The sequence below is a fragment of the Chiloscyllium punctatum genome, chromosome 16, assembly GCF_047496795.1.
Source record: "Chiloscyllium punctatum isolate Juve2018m chromosome 16, sChiPun1.3, whole genome shotgun sequence".
Taxonomy (NCBI): domain Eukaryota; kingdom Metazoa; phylum Chordata; class Chondrichthyes; order Orectolobiformes; family Hemiscylliidae; genus Chiloscyllium; species Chiloscyllium punctatum.
The window spans coordinates 38,744,003-38,760,997 of record NC_092754.1 but is presented as its reverse complement, the minus strand read 5'-3'; the positions used below and the strand labels follow the sequence as shown (position 1 = coordinate 38,760,997).

The 16,995-nt window shown below is 40.1% G+C and overlaps 1 protein-coding gene across 10 annotated transcripts in view; it reads left to right on the top strand.

Annotated features, from left to right (window-relative positions):
• Positions 1-16,995, top strand: part of nphp4 (nephronophthisis 4) — a 431,145-nt gene that overhangs the window by 274,619 nt on the left and 139,531 nt on the right. For 5 of the 10 annotated variants that reach the window (XR_011962716.1, XM_072586737.1, XM_072586730.1 and 2 more), the window contains exons 10-13: positions 1,967-2,099; positions 11,829-11,872; positions 14,368-14,442; positions 16,498-16,617. Coding sequence is in view for 9 of the 10 variants with exons in the window: in XM_072586737.1 (XP_072442838.1) it covers positions 1,967-2,099; positions 11,829-11,872; positions 14,368-14,442; positions 16,498-16,617 (372 nt within the window). In the remaining variant the exon portion in view is untranslated. The remainder of the gene's footprint in view (positions 1-1,966; positions 2,100-11,828; positions 11,873-14,367; positions 14,443-16,497; positions 16,618-16,995) is intronic. The other 5 variants (XM_072586731.1, XM_072586736.1, XM_072586733.1 and 2 more) reach the window with 5 other exon arrangements.

The window sequence follows — 16,995 nt, the reverse complement described above, 5'->3', positions numbered from 1 at the left end:
TGCTCCTTTCATCTCATATTTCAGCTCATCAGTCTAACATCTGGGTTCCATGTTATCTTTAGTTACTTAATAGACATTTATGTCCATCCATAGAATCAAGCAATCTCTTTACAAATAATGGATATTTAAATCAATGCACACTTTAAAAAAATCCTCCCAAAATCTAGGCTGAGGTTCAACTGTTTCATTTTCTTCTTTTTCTTCCCCATGGTGACACGGTGTGGGCATATTGTTTTTTGATGACCATCAAGTCATCCATCAACTTTTTAGGGGGTTTTATAGCTCAATATCCTTTCCATTGAGAACATTTATCTGGCCACTGACACCAATACAGTTATTTTTGCAGTCAACAGCTCCTGTTATGGGACTTAAGCCGGCCTTTCAACTGAGAACCTGTTGAGTTCTACCAGCTCCTGTAGGTTTAACCCCCCTTGCAACATCACTAGAACAGGCCATCATTACCTTATTGGTGTAAGGTACTTTTATTGGCTATAAGGTGCTTTTGGAATATCCTGAGGCCACAGAAAACATATATACATGCAAGACTATCATTTTATGCGTTTCCCTATTAACACTGGACTTGGAAATGTATCTGTACCTGGACGTACATGAGGTACCAACTGACTCTGGGATAATGATTGGACATTACTTTACATTTACAGGTCAAGTCTGACAAGTTTGAATGTTAAGTAAAACCCCCTCAACTTTCTCTAACATTGTGCCTGAACCGCAATTTTTGTTTGTACTGATCGAATATGTTCAGATTTTCAAATCAGTTGACAAAATAAAGCTGCAATGAGACAAACTGCCTCAGAATTTTTAATAAGCTTTCTGCATCTTTATGAAGTTGTGTTTCCCAAGATCAGTCTTGGTGTGACCCCCAATTTAATACCTCAGAGGTGACCGCAGGATGAAGGTTTAGCAGATTGAGGGTTGCTGGGTGGGATTGGCCTAGGGGCGACACGGTGGCTCTATGGTTAGCACTGCTGTCTCACAGCACCAGGGTCCCAAGTTCGATTCCAGCCTCGAGTGACTGTGCAAACTCCACACAGACATTCTCCCAGTGTCTGCGTGGGTTTACTCCAGGTGCTCCTGTTTCCTCCCACAGTCCAAAGATGTACAGGTCAGGTGAATTGGCCATGCTAAATTGCCCATAGTGTTCGGTGCATTAGTCAGAGGGAAATGGGTCTGGGTGGATTGCTCTTTGGAGGGTCGGTGTGGATTGGTTGCGCCCAAGGGCTTGTTTCCACACTGTAGGTAATCTAATCTAATCAGCTGGGTGGGGGATGGGCTGCAAAATGTAAGTGTTTAAACTGCAGGGTTTTTTCCCCAAAATAGTCCTTCTCATGGGTGATTGATTTATGACAGCAATTAGGACTCTCCTATCAATCCTTTAGCAATGCCCATCATCAAGAAAAAGTCATGAGATTTTAAAGAGGTCTTTCACCTGTTAATGCTCAGTCCAAACTCTACAGCAACCATTGCTGCCTTGTAGTTTGTGAACCAAGGGGGCCATAAGGTGAGAACTTTGGTTCACAAATTGCACGGCCACATGGTTGCTGTAGAGTTTGGACTGAACATTAACAGGCGAAAGGCACCTTTAAAGTCCAATGCCCCACAATTTGGATAGTCCTGTTTAAACTAAGAAAGCACTTGTTGACATTGCTGTGTTTTGTGCATATTTTTGTGTGATTTAAATTTCTCAAAGACCTTACTGGGCAAGGTTCAGTGTACCATGAAAGAACACAAAGAACTGCAGACGTTGGAGATCTGAAATAGACTGAAACAGACACTTCAACAGGTCTGGCAGCATCTGTGGAGAGATGTTCACTCTGGTTTGTCCAGCAGTTTCTGTTCTTGTTTGTTTCAGTGTACCCTTGCTTGACTGACAAGCCCATGAATGATGATAGCCAAGAAGATATCTTCTCTGATGAAAACTTTTAGCAAACTATTCTTTTACTTTCAGGTAAAGCAGGTGGAATCAGGCACCATCAGTTTTCATTTCTCATGCCGTTCGGATAAGCATGCAGACAACAATGCTGAGCTGAGTGGTTCGACAAAATCAGGTGGAGCACTAGGTTCGCAAAATTCTTCATTCCGTAAGTTACCTGCAAGCTGCTGTAGAAGCAACGGTATTGTGGGTATTTTGAATAAAGCAATAATTAGCAATTTGTGTTTATCTGTGCAGTCCAAGTCATGAAATGCATTTTTCCCAACCTGGGCATTCATTAGATTGTACTATTTTGAAAGAAAGATTTCAAATCTCTTTTACTAACTGCAAAAATGAAATATATTCAACATTTTATGTTTTAAAAAAGTTCTAATTCAGGTAGAGTGGAGTGTTAATGAGCATCATATCTATTCAGGTTAAATACTTTTAGGAGGGTATATCAGTGAAAAAATTGTGTTACATTCCAGATTTGATCATGTAATCCAGATTGACACTTCTCTATTGGGTACTGCTAGGGCAGTGCACTGTTTTTAGGCTTTTATTTTAAATGGCATGTTAATCAAAATCCCAGTTTACCTGTTGTTGCAGAGAGAAGAGATCTTGTGGCATTGCTGAAATGGGAATAGAGAGCTTTTCCATATTTATTCCTCTGCTAGAATCATCAGAAACAGATTGAGGAAACTGGGCCTGTCATTTTATTCATTTTGTAATTTTCTCCCCTGTTTTGCTGATGATACACAGTGAGTTTCCCAAGAGTTAGCAGGTTTACATTGGCCAAATGGTCATTCTTTATGTGGATGTCAGGAAATTAATTGAATATATGCAGGGCATTAACAATGCTTGATCTCCCCTTTGTCCGATGTATTTTAAGTAATAAGAAGAGAAAGATTAAATGAACTATTCAACCCTCAAGGTGATCAACCCCTGGCCTGAAAGAGTGCGAGAGATCTTAGAGGCATCATTGCACATATTTAACATTAATTTGTAAAACGGTGGATTTACAATGTTATATCTCTATTGAAGAAGGGAGATAAAAGGTCCCTGAAGAATTGGAGACCATTATAGAGTTCTTACTATGTTAGAACATTAGAACATTACAGCACAGTACAGGCCCTTTGGCCCTCAATGTTGCACTGATCTGTGAAACCAGTCTGAAGCTCATCAAATCAACGTTATTCCATTTTCATCCATATGTCTATCCAATGACCATTTATATGCCCTTAACCTTGGTGAGTCTACTGCTGTTGCAGGCAGGCTGTTCCACACCCCTCCTACACTCTCAGTAAAGAAACTACCTTTGACGTCTGTCTTATATCTATCGTCCCTCAATTTAAAGCTATGTCCCCTCATGCTCGCCATCACCTTCTGAGGAAAAAGGCTCTCACTGTCCATATTACTCATATTGTATGTCTTTATTAAGTCACCTCTTAACCACCTTGTCTCGAACGGAAACAGCATCAAGTCTCTCAGCCAGGCGACATCCTAGTAAATCTCCTCTGAACCCTTTCCAAAATTTCCACATCCTCTAATGCAGTGACCAGAACTGTACTTAATACTCCAAGTGCGGCCACACAGAGTTTTATACAGCTGCAGCATGACCTCATAGCTCCGAAACTCAATCCCTCTACTAATTAAAGGCTTCTTAGAAGTATGCCTGCTAAATAACCCTACCAACCTGGGCGGCAACTTTCAGGGATCTATATACATGGACAGTGAGAGCTCTATGCTCATCTACACTAACAGGAATCTTACCAGGACATTCAGCCTCGGACCTTTGGGTGACCATCCTCTAAGGTGGTCTTCGGGACAGGCAGCAGAGAAAAGTAGCCGAGCAGAAGCTGATAGCTATGTTCGGTACCCATAGGGAGGGCCTCAACCGGGCCTCAACTCACATTATAGGTGACCACCATTGCACTATGCACATATACAGATACTCCTACACACACACAGGCGCTCCTATACACACATACACGCGGACACACATGCACACAGACACCCAAACGTACCCTTACAGATACACACACTCCTACACTCTTACATGCACCCCCTCACAGACTTAAGACACACTGCACTCACTACACACACACACATACACTTTCTCACACTCACAACCCCCAACCCAGACAGACAGACAGACACAGACAAAGACCCACATGCACACATATATTTTGTGGGGCGAATTTGTACTTTCAGGGTTACATTGTACTTTGCTCAAAAACTGCATGCATTCATGTAGAACTCTGAGCTCAAAAACTGCATGAGTTTATGTAAAACTCCGTTATCTCACTTTTTAGATTAGAATCAATTTAAACATCATGGCATAGACAGAGAACACAGAGGGCCAACACCTTCAACATATTGTCTAGCTATCATCATTGTTAACAGCTAACTCGAGAATGCAACTTTTTAAAAAAAAAGGTTTTGTGATTTACACATGAAAGAAGTGAAACTGTCACTGTATTCTAACAGATGAAAGGCTTAACAGACAATCAATTTTTCAATGTACAATTTCAGTTACATCACACTGTAAATTTTTGCTATAAATTCTATGTGTTAGGATTGAGCCGTCCACTACCACCTGATGAAGGAGCGTCGCTCCGAAAGCTAGTGTGCTTCCAATTAAACCTGTTGGACTATAACCTGGTGTTGTGTGATTTTTAAGAATCTTACCATTAGCCCAGTACTCTGCATTCCTGTTACTCCTTCCAAAGTGATCACCTCACGCTTTTCCACATTAAACTCCAGTTCCCACCTCTCAGCCCAGCTCTGCAGCTTATCTATGTCACTTTGTAACCTACAACATCCTTTCGCACTATCCACAACTGTACCAACCTTAGTATTATCAGCACATTTACTAACACATCCTTCTATGTCCTCCTCCAGGTCATTTATAGAAATGACAAACAGCAGTGGCCCCAAAACAGATCCCTGCCATAACTACAAGTAACTGAACTCCAGAATGAACATTTCCCATCAGTCATTACCCTCTGTCTTCTTTTAGCTAGCCAATTTCTGATCCAAACCACTAAATCACCCTCAGTCCCATGCTTCTGTATTTTGTGCAACAGTTTACCATGGGGAACCTTATCAAACACCCACAAAAATCCAAATACACCACATCAACGGCTTTAACCTTAATCACCTGTTTGGTCACCTTCTCAAAGAACTCAGTAAGACTTGTGAGACATGACCTCCCCTTCACAATACTGTGTTGACTATCCCTAATCAAATTATTCCTTTCTAGATGATTATAAATCCCATTTCTTCTAACCTTTTCCAATACTTTACCCACAAACGAAGTAAGGCTCACTGGTCTATAATTACCGAGGTTGTCTCTACTCCCCTTCTTGAACAAGGTAACAACATTAGCTATCCTTCAGCCTTCTGGCACTATTCCTGTAGCCAATGATGACGTAAAGATCAAAGCCAAAGGCTCTGCAATCTCCTCCCTGGCTTCCCAGGGAATCCTAGGATAAATTGATGCTAGAAAATTGTTTCTGTTAGGCGAGGAGACTAGGACCCGTGGACACAGCCTTAGAATTAGAGGGGGTCATTTCAGAACGGAAATGCGGAGACATTTCTTCAGCCAGAGAGTGGTGGGCCTGTGGAATTCATTGCCACGGAGTGCAGTGGAAGCCGGGACGCTAAATGTCTTCAAGGCCGAGATTGATAGGTTCTTGTTGTCTAGAGGAATTAAGGGCTACGGGGAGAATGCTGGCAAGTGGAGCTGAAATGCGCATCAGCCATGATTGAATGGCGGAGTGGACTCGATGGGCCGAATGGCCTTACTTCCACTCCTATGTCTTATGGTCTTAAATCCCATTCGGCCAGGGGACTTATCTATCTTCACACTTTCCAGAATTGTTAACATCTCCTCCTTGTGAAACTCAATATCCTCTAGTCTAGTAGCCTTTATCTCAGTATTCTCCTCAGCAACAGTGTCTTTTTCCACTGTGAATACTGATGAAAAATATTCATTTAGTGCTTCCCCTAGCTCTTCTTACTCCATGCAGAACTTCCCACTACTATCCTTGATTGGGCCTAATCTTACTCTCATTGTTCTTTTATTCCTGATAAAATGATAGAAAGCCTTAGGTTTTAAATGATCCTATCCACCAATGACTTCTCAAGTCCCCTCCTGTCTCTCTTTAGCGCTCTCTTTAGGTCTAGATGAGGAGATAAATAATAGATCTAGAAACTGAAAGCATACTCGCAAATAGATACCATGAATTTTAATACTGGATTAGTAGTGCTGGAAGAGCACAGCAGTTCAGGCAGCATCCAACGAGCAGCGAAATCGACGTTTCGGACAAAAGCCCTTCATCAGGAATCAGCTCGTTGGATGCTGCCTGAACTGCTGTGCTCTTCCAGCACCACTAATCCAGTATTTGGTTTTCAGCATCTGCAGTCATTGTTTTTACCATGAATTTTAAGTCATGTTTCGCCAATGTTGCTGAATTCTTTGAAGAGGTAAGAGAGAAAATAGACCAGGGTAATGTATTATATTTAATAAATCTAGATTTCATAAGGCCTTCAATAGGTCCCATGTAATAGACTAATGAATATGTTCATGAATGATTGAAGATGGTGCGACACCTTGTGAGCTCCCTACAGCAGATTTAACTCTAACATTTCTTATATTTGTACTTCTTTGCTTACTATGCTCTGCTTGTACTGCTTGTAAACAAAGCTTTTCACTGTACCTCGGTACATGCAACAATAATTCAATCGGAGCATATGGAGTTGGGGGGCAGGTTACAAAATGGATAGAAGCCTGGCGTAAAGACCAAAAGCAGAGTCAGGATTAAGGAGAACTGTCAGAGTGGCAGAATGTCAGAAGTGAGTGCCACAAGGATTAGCACTGGGCCAACTGCTGTTCACAACTTATATTAAGAATTTAGACTTTAGAATCAAAAACATGGGCTGAATTTTCACTCACAGCCTGCAGAGATTGTTCCTGACTCTGTTAAGGCCTAGGCCAGACCACTCAAAAAACATTCTTAAGCAGGCAGCCCCAACCATAACTTTGTAATTTGTTTTGGTAAGTGTACAGTGAAAGTTACCCAGGGTAAGTTAGCAAGATAGACTACTGGGTTTTAAAACAGATTAACATTTATTCACAAAATTACGCAATGAAACACAAAGAACACAACAAACAACCCCTATAGAATTCAGTCTATCCAAACTAGACTTAATTATGCTGTTCCAGATATATATACAACAGTCCCAATAAGCAAACCTCCTTAAAGAAACAGTAAAAAAAAGGAACAAATGCTTACAGGTTGAAGTTAGAAAGGCAAAAGGAGAGGGAGAGTTCATTTTCACACAGCTCACTGTTGAACTTCTAACTAGTTCTGAACTGAACTGCTCAGCTAGAGAACTGACCACTGCCCTTTCATTATACAGGTCACTTCTAAAACATGACCACTTTTGGTCTGAAGTCTCATTTGTTTACATAAAAGTAAAAAGGTCTCTTAATACCATTTAATCTCTGTACCAAACCAGTCTAATCAGAACCAGGAGATGTTGTGACCCCTCTGGAAAAAAGCAAGGACACAGTATCCTTGAGAAAAGGGACAGCTTTTAGAAAAAAGGGACCAGCTTTGTGACAGCTCTACGAACCTAATTCAGGAGAAAGTGAAAGACTTGGATGTTCTGATTTTCATCCTAGGAATGAGTTGCAGGGGCGGGGGTGCAGCAGGCATTAACAGGAGTAGGTGCCACTGCCCCTGGAAACAGTGCAATGACAGTCACAGGGGTGCATGGTGTGAAGGTAGACTGTTTAAACAGGCCTTCCTCACCCCTCTGGCTCTTCTTAACATTAATTTTACAAAAAGAAAATGGCGTTTCCTCCAACCTCTTCAGTAAATCTTCTGCCGTTTGTGACACCTCCTCACGTTGCTTTGTCATGAGCTATCTGTCCCACTCACTGTCTCCCACCCCCTGACTTTTCCGTCTCTCCTAATTGGTAGATTCTGATCCCCCCCCACTCTACCATCCGTCTACCAGTTTTTGATCTTTGTGTTTTGCCATTAAGTGCCCCCAGGTTGAGGCCTTTTGCCTCTTTATTTCCCTTGCAACAGTCAGCTGCCAATCTGCCCAGCTGCTGGGAGGGAAATGGGAAAAACAATAGTAATGTGATTAAATTTGTATTCCCAGGATTTTCAGGTTTCAGTAACTTGATCACAACTGTACCATGAACTTGCTTCTCTATAAATATCAGGGTCTAAAGGTGGCAACTGTAAAAATATGCTGATGCGAAACCAATGTGCATCTTTTAATGTCATGGATGGGATTAGCTCTATTATCTTTTAATTATGATACCTTTCCATTTCATAAAGCTTTTTGGAAAATCCAAGTAGAGTTGTGAATATATGTATATGTCAGTCCTTTCAGGTGGCACCTGTCTCTGTAAAAAGAGAAAATAAAACTTGTATTTGGCTACCTTGCAAGCAGCTTTTAAGTAACTTGGTTACACTTACTGTAGGTTCAGTGAAACCTCTTTGCTCTGGGCTAACCAATGTATCTTGTTTTTGGTTCCAGTCATGCTCTGTACTGTCGAAACAAACATTAATATTGCAATGTACAAGTCTCAGACATAAGGAATAACATTATTATTCTACTAATAGTCTTACACATCTTATATGAATGCCTAAATCCCAATTGTATATTGAAGCGAAAATAACGCTGATTGTTTTAGTCTTATTGTCCCCTTTCCCCATCCCTATTTTCTACTTTCCATTTATTGACTTTTTTTAACCTTGTCTTCTGCTCGCCTAGCTATCGTAACTAGTTTACCTTGTCCTGCTGTTTAAAGCTTTAAATGTTTCAGTTACCTTTACTTTGATGACTGCCAGAAGGTTGCTGTCTAGGGAATTTCAGTGGCTGAAAATTAGTTTTAAAAGGCAATTTGCCATCTTGTCTAAAAGATCCTAGAGGGTGTACACTGACAGGGTTGCATCCTGGTCATAATGGATAATGTTTTTAATGTGAGAATTCGGACCCTCACCAGCAAATATTGCTGCAGCCCCTACAGTTTGTCATACCCACAATGTCCAACTCCTCTGTGATGATTGGTCTTTTTTGAAAATTAACTTGTTCCAGTATGGAGTGCATCTGTTGTTTTTTAATTTGTGCCATGGTGGTTGAATTGTTAAAGGAACATTCTCCTTCCTCCAGTCAGAATGTAGTGATTTGATAGGGGTCCCCTGTGAGATGAGATTGATTTGTGGAGTGTAGGTTGTCAGAGAAAATTGAATTTTCAGGCATTTGGTGAGACATGGTTTATTGCGCAGAGCTGATTCCTTTCATGACAAGCACAATGTACAATTGGTTGTTTCTGAATAAAAGCAATGTTCCCTTTCCACTTGTTAGAAATCATTCTACCTCCCATTTAACGTTTAAAGCAAAGACCTTGCCTGTTATGTTGCATATTTTGGGAAGTGAATCCCTTCCCCATTTTGACTTATAAGTGGGACAAGAGAAGAATTATCGGGGAAAATCGGGAAAGACCTGTTTCTGCCTGTCTTCCCTCATTCCTTTGCAACCCACGGTTCCCTTGTCCTTTTTGAGATGGTATGAGGTATGGATGAGTCATGGTGTGGAGGGATGATGGACTGTGAAGCTGAGAGCTAGAGAACCTAATCACTTCTAAAACAACCAGGACCAACACTCAGGACTGGGACAGGCCTTCTAACCAGCCAGCTCAGAATATGTTTCCCATCCCAACCCTCTTAAGGTGACCTAAGATTTGCTTCTGGGGTTGGCATGTCCAGCTGCATTCCCCCACTCTATTTCCTTGGAAGGAAATCTGGGTGTCAAGTCTTATGTTAAACCAAGGGATCAGCAGAGGGTCTGCTGAGTGATAATTTCCTGACTCAAATGACCTGTCTTGTTTGGAAGCACTTGATTATTGGAGTCTGCAAGGGTCAATGACTAAGATGTTTTTACGATATAGTAGTAGTGCCCCTACCTCTGGGTCTGGTGGCCCAGGTTTCTTTAGAAATGTGTTTGAACAGCTTGATTAAAATAACTAGCTGAGTGGAGGCATGTTGGCTAAATTTGTAGACGACATAAAGCTCCATATGAAAGTGTGTTATTGTGAAGCCACAAGGTGGTTGCAGCTAGATAGGTAGGTTGAGTGAGTGGGCAAACAGCTTCACAGATGGAGTATAATCTGTGTTAATGTGAAATTGTTCACTTTGACATTTAAAATAAGAAAAGAGCTATATAGCACCTGCAGAACTTTGAGGTGCAGAGGTGTCTAGATGTTCGAGTGCACAAGTCACAAAAATTTAGAATGCAGGTACAGCAAATAATTGAGAAGGCTAATGGGATGCTGTCCTTTAGTACGAGAGAAATTGAACATGTAAATAAGGATGCTATCCTTCAGTTATACAGCACTTTGGTGAGACTACATGTTAAATACTGTGCACAGGTTTGGTCTCATTGTTTATGGAAGGATATAAATATGTGGGAGGTGGTTTGGAGGAGATTTACTAAATTGATACTGGAATGAGTGGATTGTCTTTTGAAGAAGGATTGAACAGACTGGGTTTGTTGTCTCTGGAGTCTAGAACAGCAAGTGGTGACTGAACTGAAGTGTATAAGTTTCTGAACTCTCTTGACAAGGTAGAGGTGGAAATGATGTTTCTTCTTGTGGGTGAGTCTGCATCAAGGGAAGGGTTTAAAATTAAGGGTTACACTTTCAGGACCGAGGTAAAGAGAATTCTTTATCCATGGGAGTTGTACAACTTTGAAGCACCAAAAAATGTCTGAAGTGGGATCATTGAGTATTTTTAAGGTGAAGTTAGATAGATAGATTTTTGTTAGACATGTGATCACTGGCTCATGCTATGAATGTTTAGATGTGGACAGGAGAGCTTTCAATATACTACTGATGAAGGGCTTTTGCCCGAAATGTCGATTTTACTGCTCCTCGGATGCTGCCTGAACTGCTGTGCTTTTCCAGAATGCAAAATATTAAAGAATAGTGATTTGGCATTCACTGTTGAAGCCTCACAAGTCAGCAATAGCCACTTGGGGGGTGGTGGAATTCTTGAAGAGTTCCCAACTTTTAAGAAATTGTTTTTAAAGGAAGGATCAGCAAGGAATAGTGAAAAAAAAATGAAGTGTAAATCTTTTCGAAGTGAAGTTGGAGAGTAACTTGGACACTCAAAGTTTCATGGTAAGTTCAAACTCAGTTGATGTGGGATTGATTATTAATTTTAAAAATGAGATTGCCAGACGTTTTGTAATCCAAAAATAGTAAGGGATGTAGGCCAGAGGAAAGTATATGGAGTTAGGTTGCAGATGAACAATGAACTCATTGACAACTAGAATATGTTTGGAGATAAATAGCTTCCTCTTGTTCCTTGCCTCTTAACAGAGATTTTGTCCCGAGTCTATTGACACTTCGAGGTAATGCCACATATTCTTCATGATTGATTTGTTTTGAGCATGTTTACCTAATGCAGAACTTGAATCTGACAGTCCCCAAACCAAAAGCTTTGACAAAGGGTCAGTTAGACTCGAAACGTCAGCTCTTTTCTCTCCTTACAGATGCTGCCAGACCTGCTGAGATTTTCCAGCATTTTCCCTCTTGAATCTGACAGTATTTGGCAGAACGCATGTCTGGTGAGGGCCAAAGTCTTTGTTTGTAATTCCTCAGAAAAAGTAATCATTCAACATGCTAACGAATGTTCTCAATGGATATGGAACAGCACCAAATAAGGAGTATGTATCTGCAGGTGATAAGAGGTTACATATTATTTGCTGTGTCTTTAGGACACTTGACGAGTGATGGCTACCGATGTGTTCTTGTCCTTTTGCTTTTGTGGAGCTCCCAAATGATTGAGCATGTGTTTTCCATCTTTAGGCAGAAACACCTCTGACGCTTCAAAATATCCACCTGAGCAAATGGTGAGTACACTTTTAGATTAATTTTTGAAACCTTTTATTTCCTTCATTCCCCTGCAAGTTCTAAATTCTGAAAACTTGTTCTGTCCATAAACCATTTTCCGTTGTAGCTAGACGTCTATCTGGCTGACGAAAAACCCAAAGGGTCACCAGTTCAAATTCCACATTGTAAAATGAAATTGAATAATTTTTATTTTGTAAAGTATGGGGCTGATGTGATACAGTGACAAAGCAAGCTGCTGTGTGTTGGTTGGATACACTTGGTGTCAAATCAACTATGGTTTTTAATCTTCAGTCTACCCTGAGCTCTTTCAAGCACTGTTCATGCCATCCTAAGTGCAGTATCTCTCATTTCTGTTCACTGTGTCTCACTGTCAGTTACCTGCTGATCCCATTCCAGGGTTTAACCTGTATCTGGAGAGAATTTTGTACAAAAGGTAAACAAAAAGGCTAATGTGAAGTTGCCCTTTGCTGGAAGGCAGGTGTGGAATACAAACTGGTGGAAGTTATATTATAGTCATACACACCTCTGGTGAGACTTTATGTAGACTGGATTCATTCTGAGCATCGCAGGTCAGAAAAGTTATATTGGAGGATGTGTGGTGCTGTTTCACTGGAATAGCATCAAGTCTAAAAGGTTGAGTTACTCTGACAGGTTGCATATGCTTGCATTCACTTCAGTTTTGAAGATGAGGGATTGATTAAATTGGGATATTGTGGGGAATATACACAGTGGACAGACAAGCTGCCGCAGCCCTTTTATTTGCAGTTTTGAGCTAGCAATGAATAGTCCAGAAACAGAGGCTGACCTTTTTAGGAGTGAAATTAGGAAGCACTTGTATGCAAACAGGACCATGAAAAATAAAGATCATGAAAAGTTTAAACTTTGCTGATCAATTGTGGCTTTTAAAACTGAGATGACAGATTTTTTTTGCTATCAAAGTATGTTAAGAAATATAGGGCAAAGGCAAGTATATGGGGTTAGGTTGCATAGGAGCAATGAACTCATTGACAGCTGGAATATGCTTGAGGGAATAAATGACTGACTTTTTCTTTATTCTGATAAGAGATTTCCTCCCTCAACTATTGGCATGTTGAGATAATACCATTTATTCCTCAGAATTTATATGTCTTGAGCATACTTAGCCAGTACATGACTTGAATCTGATTTATAATGAAACTATTCACTTTACTTGGCAGAAGTTTTGTCTAGTGAGGGCTTAAGCCTTCCCTTGTGACTACTGGGAGAAAGTCATCATTGAGAATACTTACTGTATTGAGCTCATCCTCAATTTCAAGCCTCCTGGTGTTTTGTTTAATGGGCTGCTCTTCTCCCCTGATTGGCGCAATGCTGTAATGGTACAGGATGAGAGATCTGTAAATTAGAGAAGCACATTAGTCTTTGATATTCTTTGGTGTACTTCCCATCCTCTGTGTTCTGCTTGGTAGCTTCAACAGCAGACAAAGGGTGGTCTGTTGACAGGAGAAAAGTTTGATGAGCAAAGAATTGTCCTGTGGACCACTAAGTCACAGAGTTGTCACGATGCAGGCGAAGGCTATTTTGCCCATTTTGAATGCACCAGGATCTGTACATTTTAATGCAGTGCCAATTTTCAGCCCTTTCCCTGTAACCCTTCAGATTGTTTCTTTTTAAATAATCATCCAGTTCCTTCTTGAAAGCCTAAATTGAACTTGCCTGCACCACTTTGAGGCAATCGATTCCATCCCGTAGCAACTTGCTGAGTGAAAACTAAATTTTCTTAGCACAAAATTGCAATGTGTGCAAAACACTTTGAGAACATGAGGGCATGGTTTCAATCTGTATACAAGTAGGAAGAGTTTTTCTCTGTCCAGACCCCTCTTGATTTTGAAAACTTCTATTAAGTCTTCTCTTAGCCTTCTCTCTGCAAGGAAGACAGTCCCAACAGGTCATCAACATAAACTAACAAATACTAAGTTTCATTCTCGCTCAATACTGAGTTTGTATTATCTTACCTGAGGGAGTGACTGGGATGCTGAAGATCCCTCTGTCACCCATTCGCTAGGAAGGGAAGAAATGAACCAAAATACAATGCAAGCATAGTACTGCAGATGCTGGCAAGCTGAAATAAAGAAATGAAAGTGGTGGAAGCATGCTTTGCAACTGATGAGAGGTAGAAATTAAGCATTGTTTTTACTTCCCTGCGATAAAGTTGCCACCAAAATGCAATCAGGCGTTTTTAACAGTTTCATCCCCTGACATTGTCTAAGTTCACCAACAAACGTAAAATGGCCACTTGAGTTTAGAGATTTCAGTGTTGCTGAGACCTCAGCAGTAATACTCCACTTCCACAAAGCATGGAGGCTGGGATGAAGTGGGAAGAGAAAATTGATGGCAGAGTTCCCTGTGGGTGCTAAGTGATGGTTCTATTATAACAGCAAGTCTTCAATACAGAGCTCTCCGGGAACAAGTATTCCCAAATAGAGTTGAACTGCCACTATTATTTGTTTGTCTGCAGTTATCCCATTCCCAGCATTCTTCATCTCAGTACTTAACTACAGGCCTTCCTACAAGCAGAACATTGCTGAGGCAGGTTAGTGGTCACCGTACATCCTCAAAAATGACTACAATCCACCAGGTAGGCATTTCAGTGAGTAACAAGAAGAACGTTTCCTATTTCTGTTTTGAGAATAATTTTTCAGTGAGTCGCCCAGAGGAATTGGGAAAATTTGCTTCCGTTTGTTGTTATTGGCTAATCTATTTCAGGCACATTTCCTTTAAAACTATATTTACAGCACAATGAGATTCAAACAACATCTCTGTAAGAGTAAATATCTACATGAAAGAGATATCCAATTGTATTAATTTATTATTTGAAAATTATGTTTAATATCACTCAATAAGACTCTTCTTTTGCCTGTTACATACATCAGGAACATTGAACATATATGCACATCCCTGTTTTGTTCAGCTTTCTCATATATCATCGCCTATTGTTATTCACCAATCCTATTTGTGCTGCATATTTCACTGAAAGAACTTGCATGTAACATTCTGCTCAAAAACAATTCATCAAGATACAGTCACAACAATAGTGGCCCTGCCATTTGGAAAAAATAAAACTCACAAAAATGTCAGAACGTTACATGTTTCTTTCATTCTCAAAATACCCTTATGACTTCCTCATCGCCATGCGTTACCAAGTGTACTCCTCCCCCATTCCCCAGCATATCCCAGACTTTATGACAATCCTCCCCAGATAGTCATGGATCATCTTGCCCACTGCGGCCCAATGTGTTGAATTGAATCCTCCCTGCACTGCAGCTTGCATGAGTCACCGTTTTGCTGACCAATTCTGGGCCTTTGCCAGTCCTATTCAGTGCCACTGCAGCTTCACACACTATCTTCTCTTCCATTCACTGCTTGTCCCTGTCATATGTGAGCCTCAGGTTTTGCCACTTACATCTTTATTGCCTTCTTCTCACTCCAGAATTCAATACATGCTCCCTTCTATCTCATTTTGAAAAGAAGTTGCAATAGATTTTCTGATTGTTTTCAAAAACCTTGTTGTTCAAGGAACCAATTCATGCACTTAAACTGTAAGCATGTTAATTAAAACTTGCAGCAGTTTAATAGAATTTTTGCTGAAATAATCATTTTAAAACAATGGAAAGCATCTGCAAAATAACCAAACCTAATCAGAGACATACAAGTCAAGTATTACGTACTGAAGTTTAAAAAAAGGTTATAGAGAAATTTTTAAAAAATTATAAATCTGGTTGGTACTTTCAAATTATGTTTACCTTTTCTAATCCTTAAACTAAGCCCTACATGGTAACTATAGATATTGTTATCATAGTATGAGCCATTTATAACTGTCTTATAAAAGTCACAAGGGTACAGAGTGTACATTTGGACTGGAAAATAATGATGCATAATTTGAGTTTTATAACAGTTTGAACCCAATATGCTTTGAAGCCAACTTTGTTATGGCTCAAATAGGCATGAAAATAAATCTTTGTGTGTAGGATGTGATAACAAGTGTAGCACAATAGACCTGAATGATTCCTACAGACCTGCCTCAGTTTAAATTGTACTGTACTGTGGAATCTGACAACTGCAGAAGAGCTATGAGGCAATATGATAATCTGAAGACTTCTAATGAGGCATGCCTTAACTAGAGGAAATGATAGGGCAGTCAAAGGAAGTGTTGATGAACAGCAAATGCAGAGGATGGTGTCATATACATAGGCCATCAAATACTGGTTTGATTCTTGCCCTGTGCTGAGTTTTTCTTGCATGAGGTAGTAACTAGGATGCTGAAGATTCCTTTGACACCTGTTAGCTAGGAAGGGAATAAACCAACCAAAATTCAATAAAAGTGAAGTATCCCACCCCCTGACATTGCCTAGATTCACAAATACAAAATGGCCACTTGAGTTGGGATTCGGTATTACTGAGACTTCAGATTCTACTTCCACAAAATGTGGAGGCAGGGATTAAGGTGGGAAGAGAATATTGCAGATAGAGGCTCCTGTGACTACTAAGTAACGATTCTGTTATAACAGCAAGATTTCAACACAGAGTTGTTGGGAAACAAACTTTCCCAAATAGAGTTGAGCTGCCACTATTATTTATTCGTCTGCAGTTATCCCGTTCCCAGCAGTCTTCATCTCGGTACTCAGCTACAAGTCTTCCTATGAACAGAACTTTGCGGAGGCAGTTTAGTGGTCACCGTATACCCTCAAAAATGACTACAATTCACCAGGTAGGAGTTTCAGTGATTAACAAGAAGAACTTTTCCTATTTCTACTTTGAGAAAAAGTTTTTAGTAAGTCAGGTGGAGGAATTTGAAACATTTGCTTTGTTCAACATTATTGGCTTCTCCATTTCAGGCATATCTTCCTTTAAAACTACCTTTAAACCTCCATGAGATCCAAATAATCCCTTTGAACTGGAAATATCGACATGAAAGAAGATGTCTGATTGTGTTAATTTATTATTTGAAAATTATATTCAATGTCTCTCAATAAGACCTTTCTTTTGCTTGTTTAGTACATCAGGAACATTGAACATATATGCACATCCCTGTTTTGTTCAGCTTTCTCATATATCATCGCCTATTGTTATTCACCAATCCTATTTG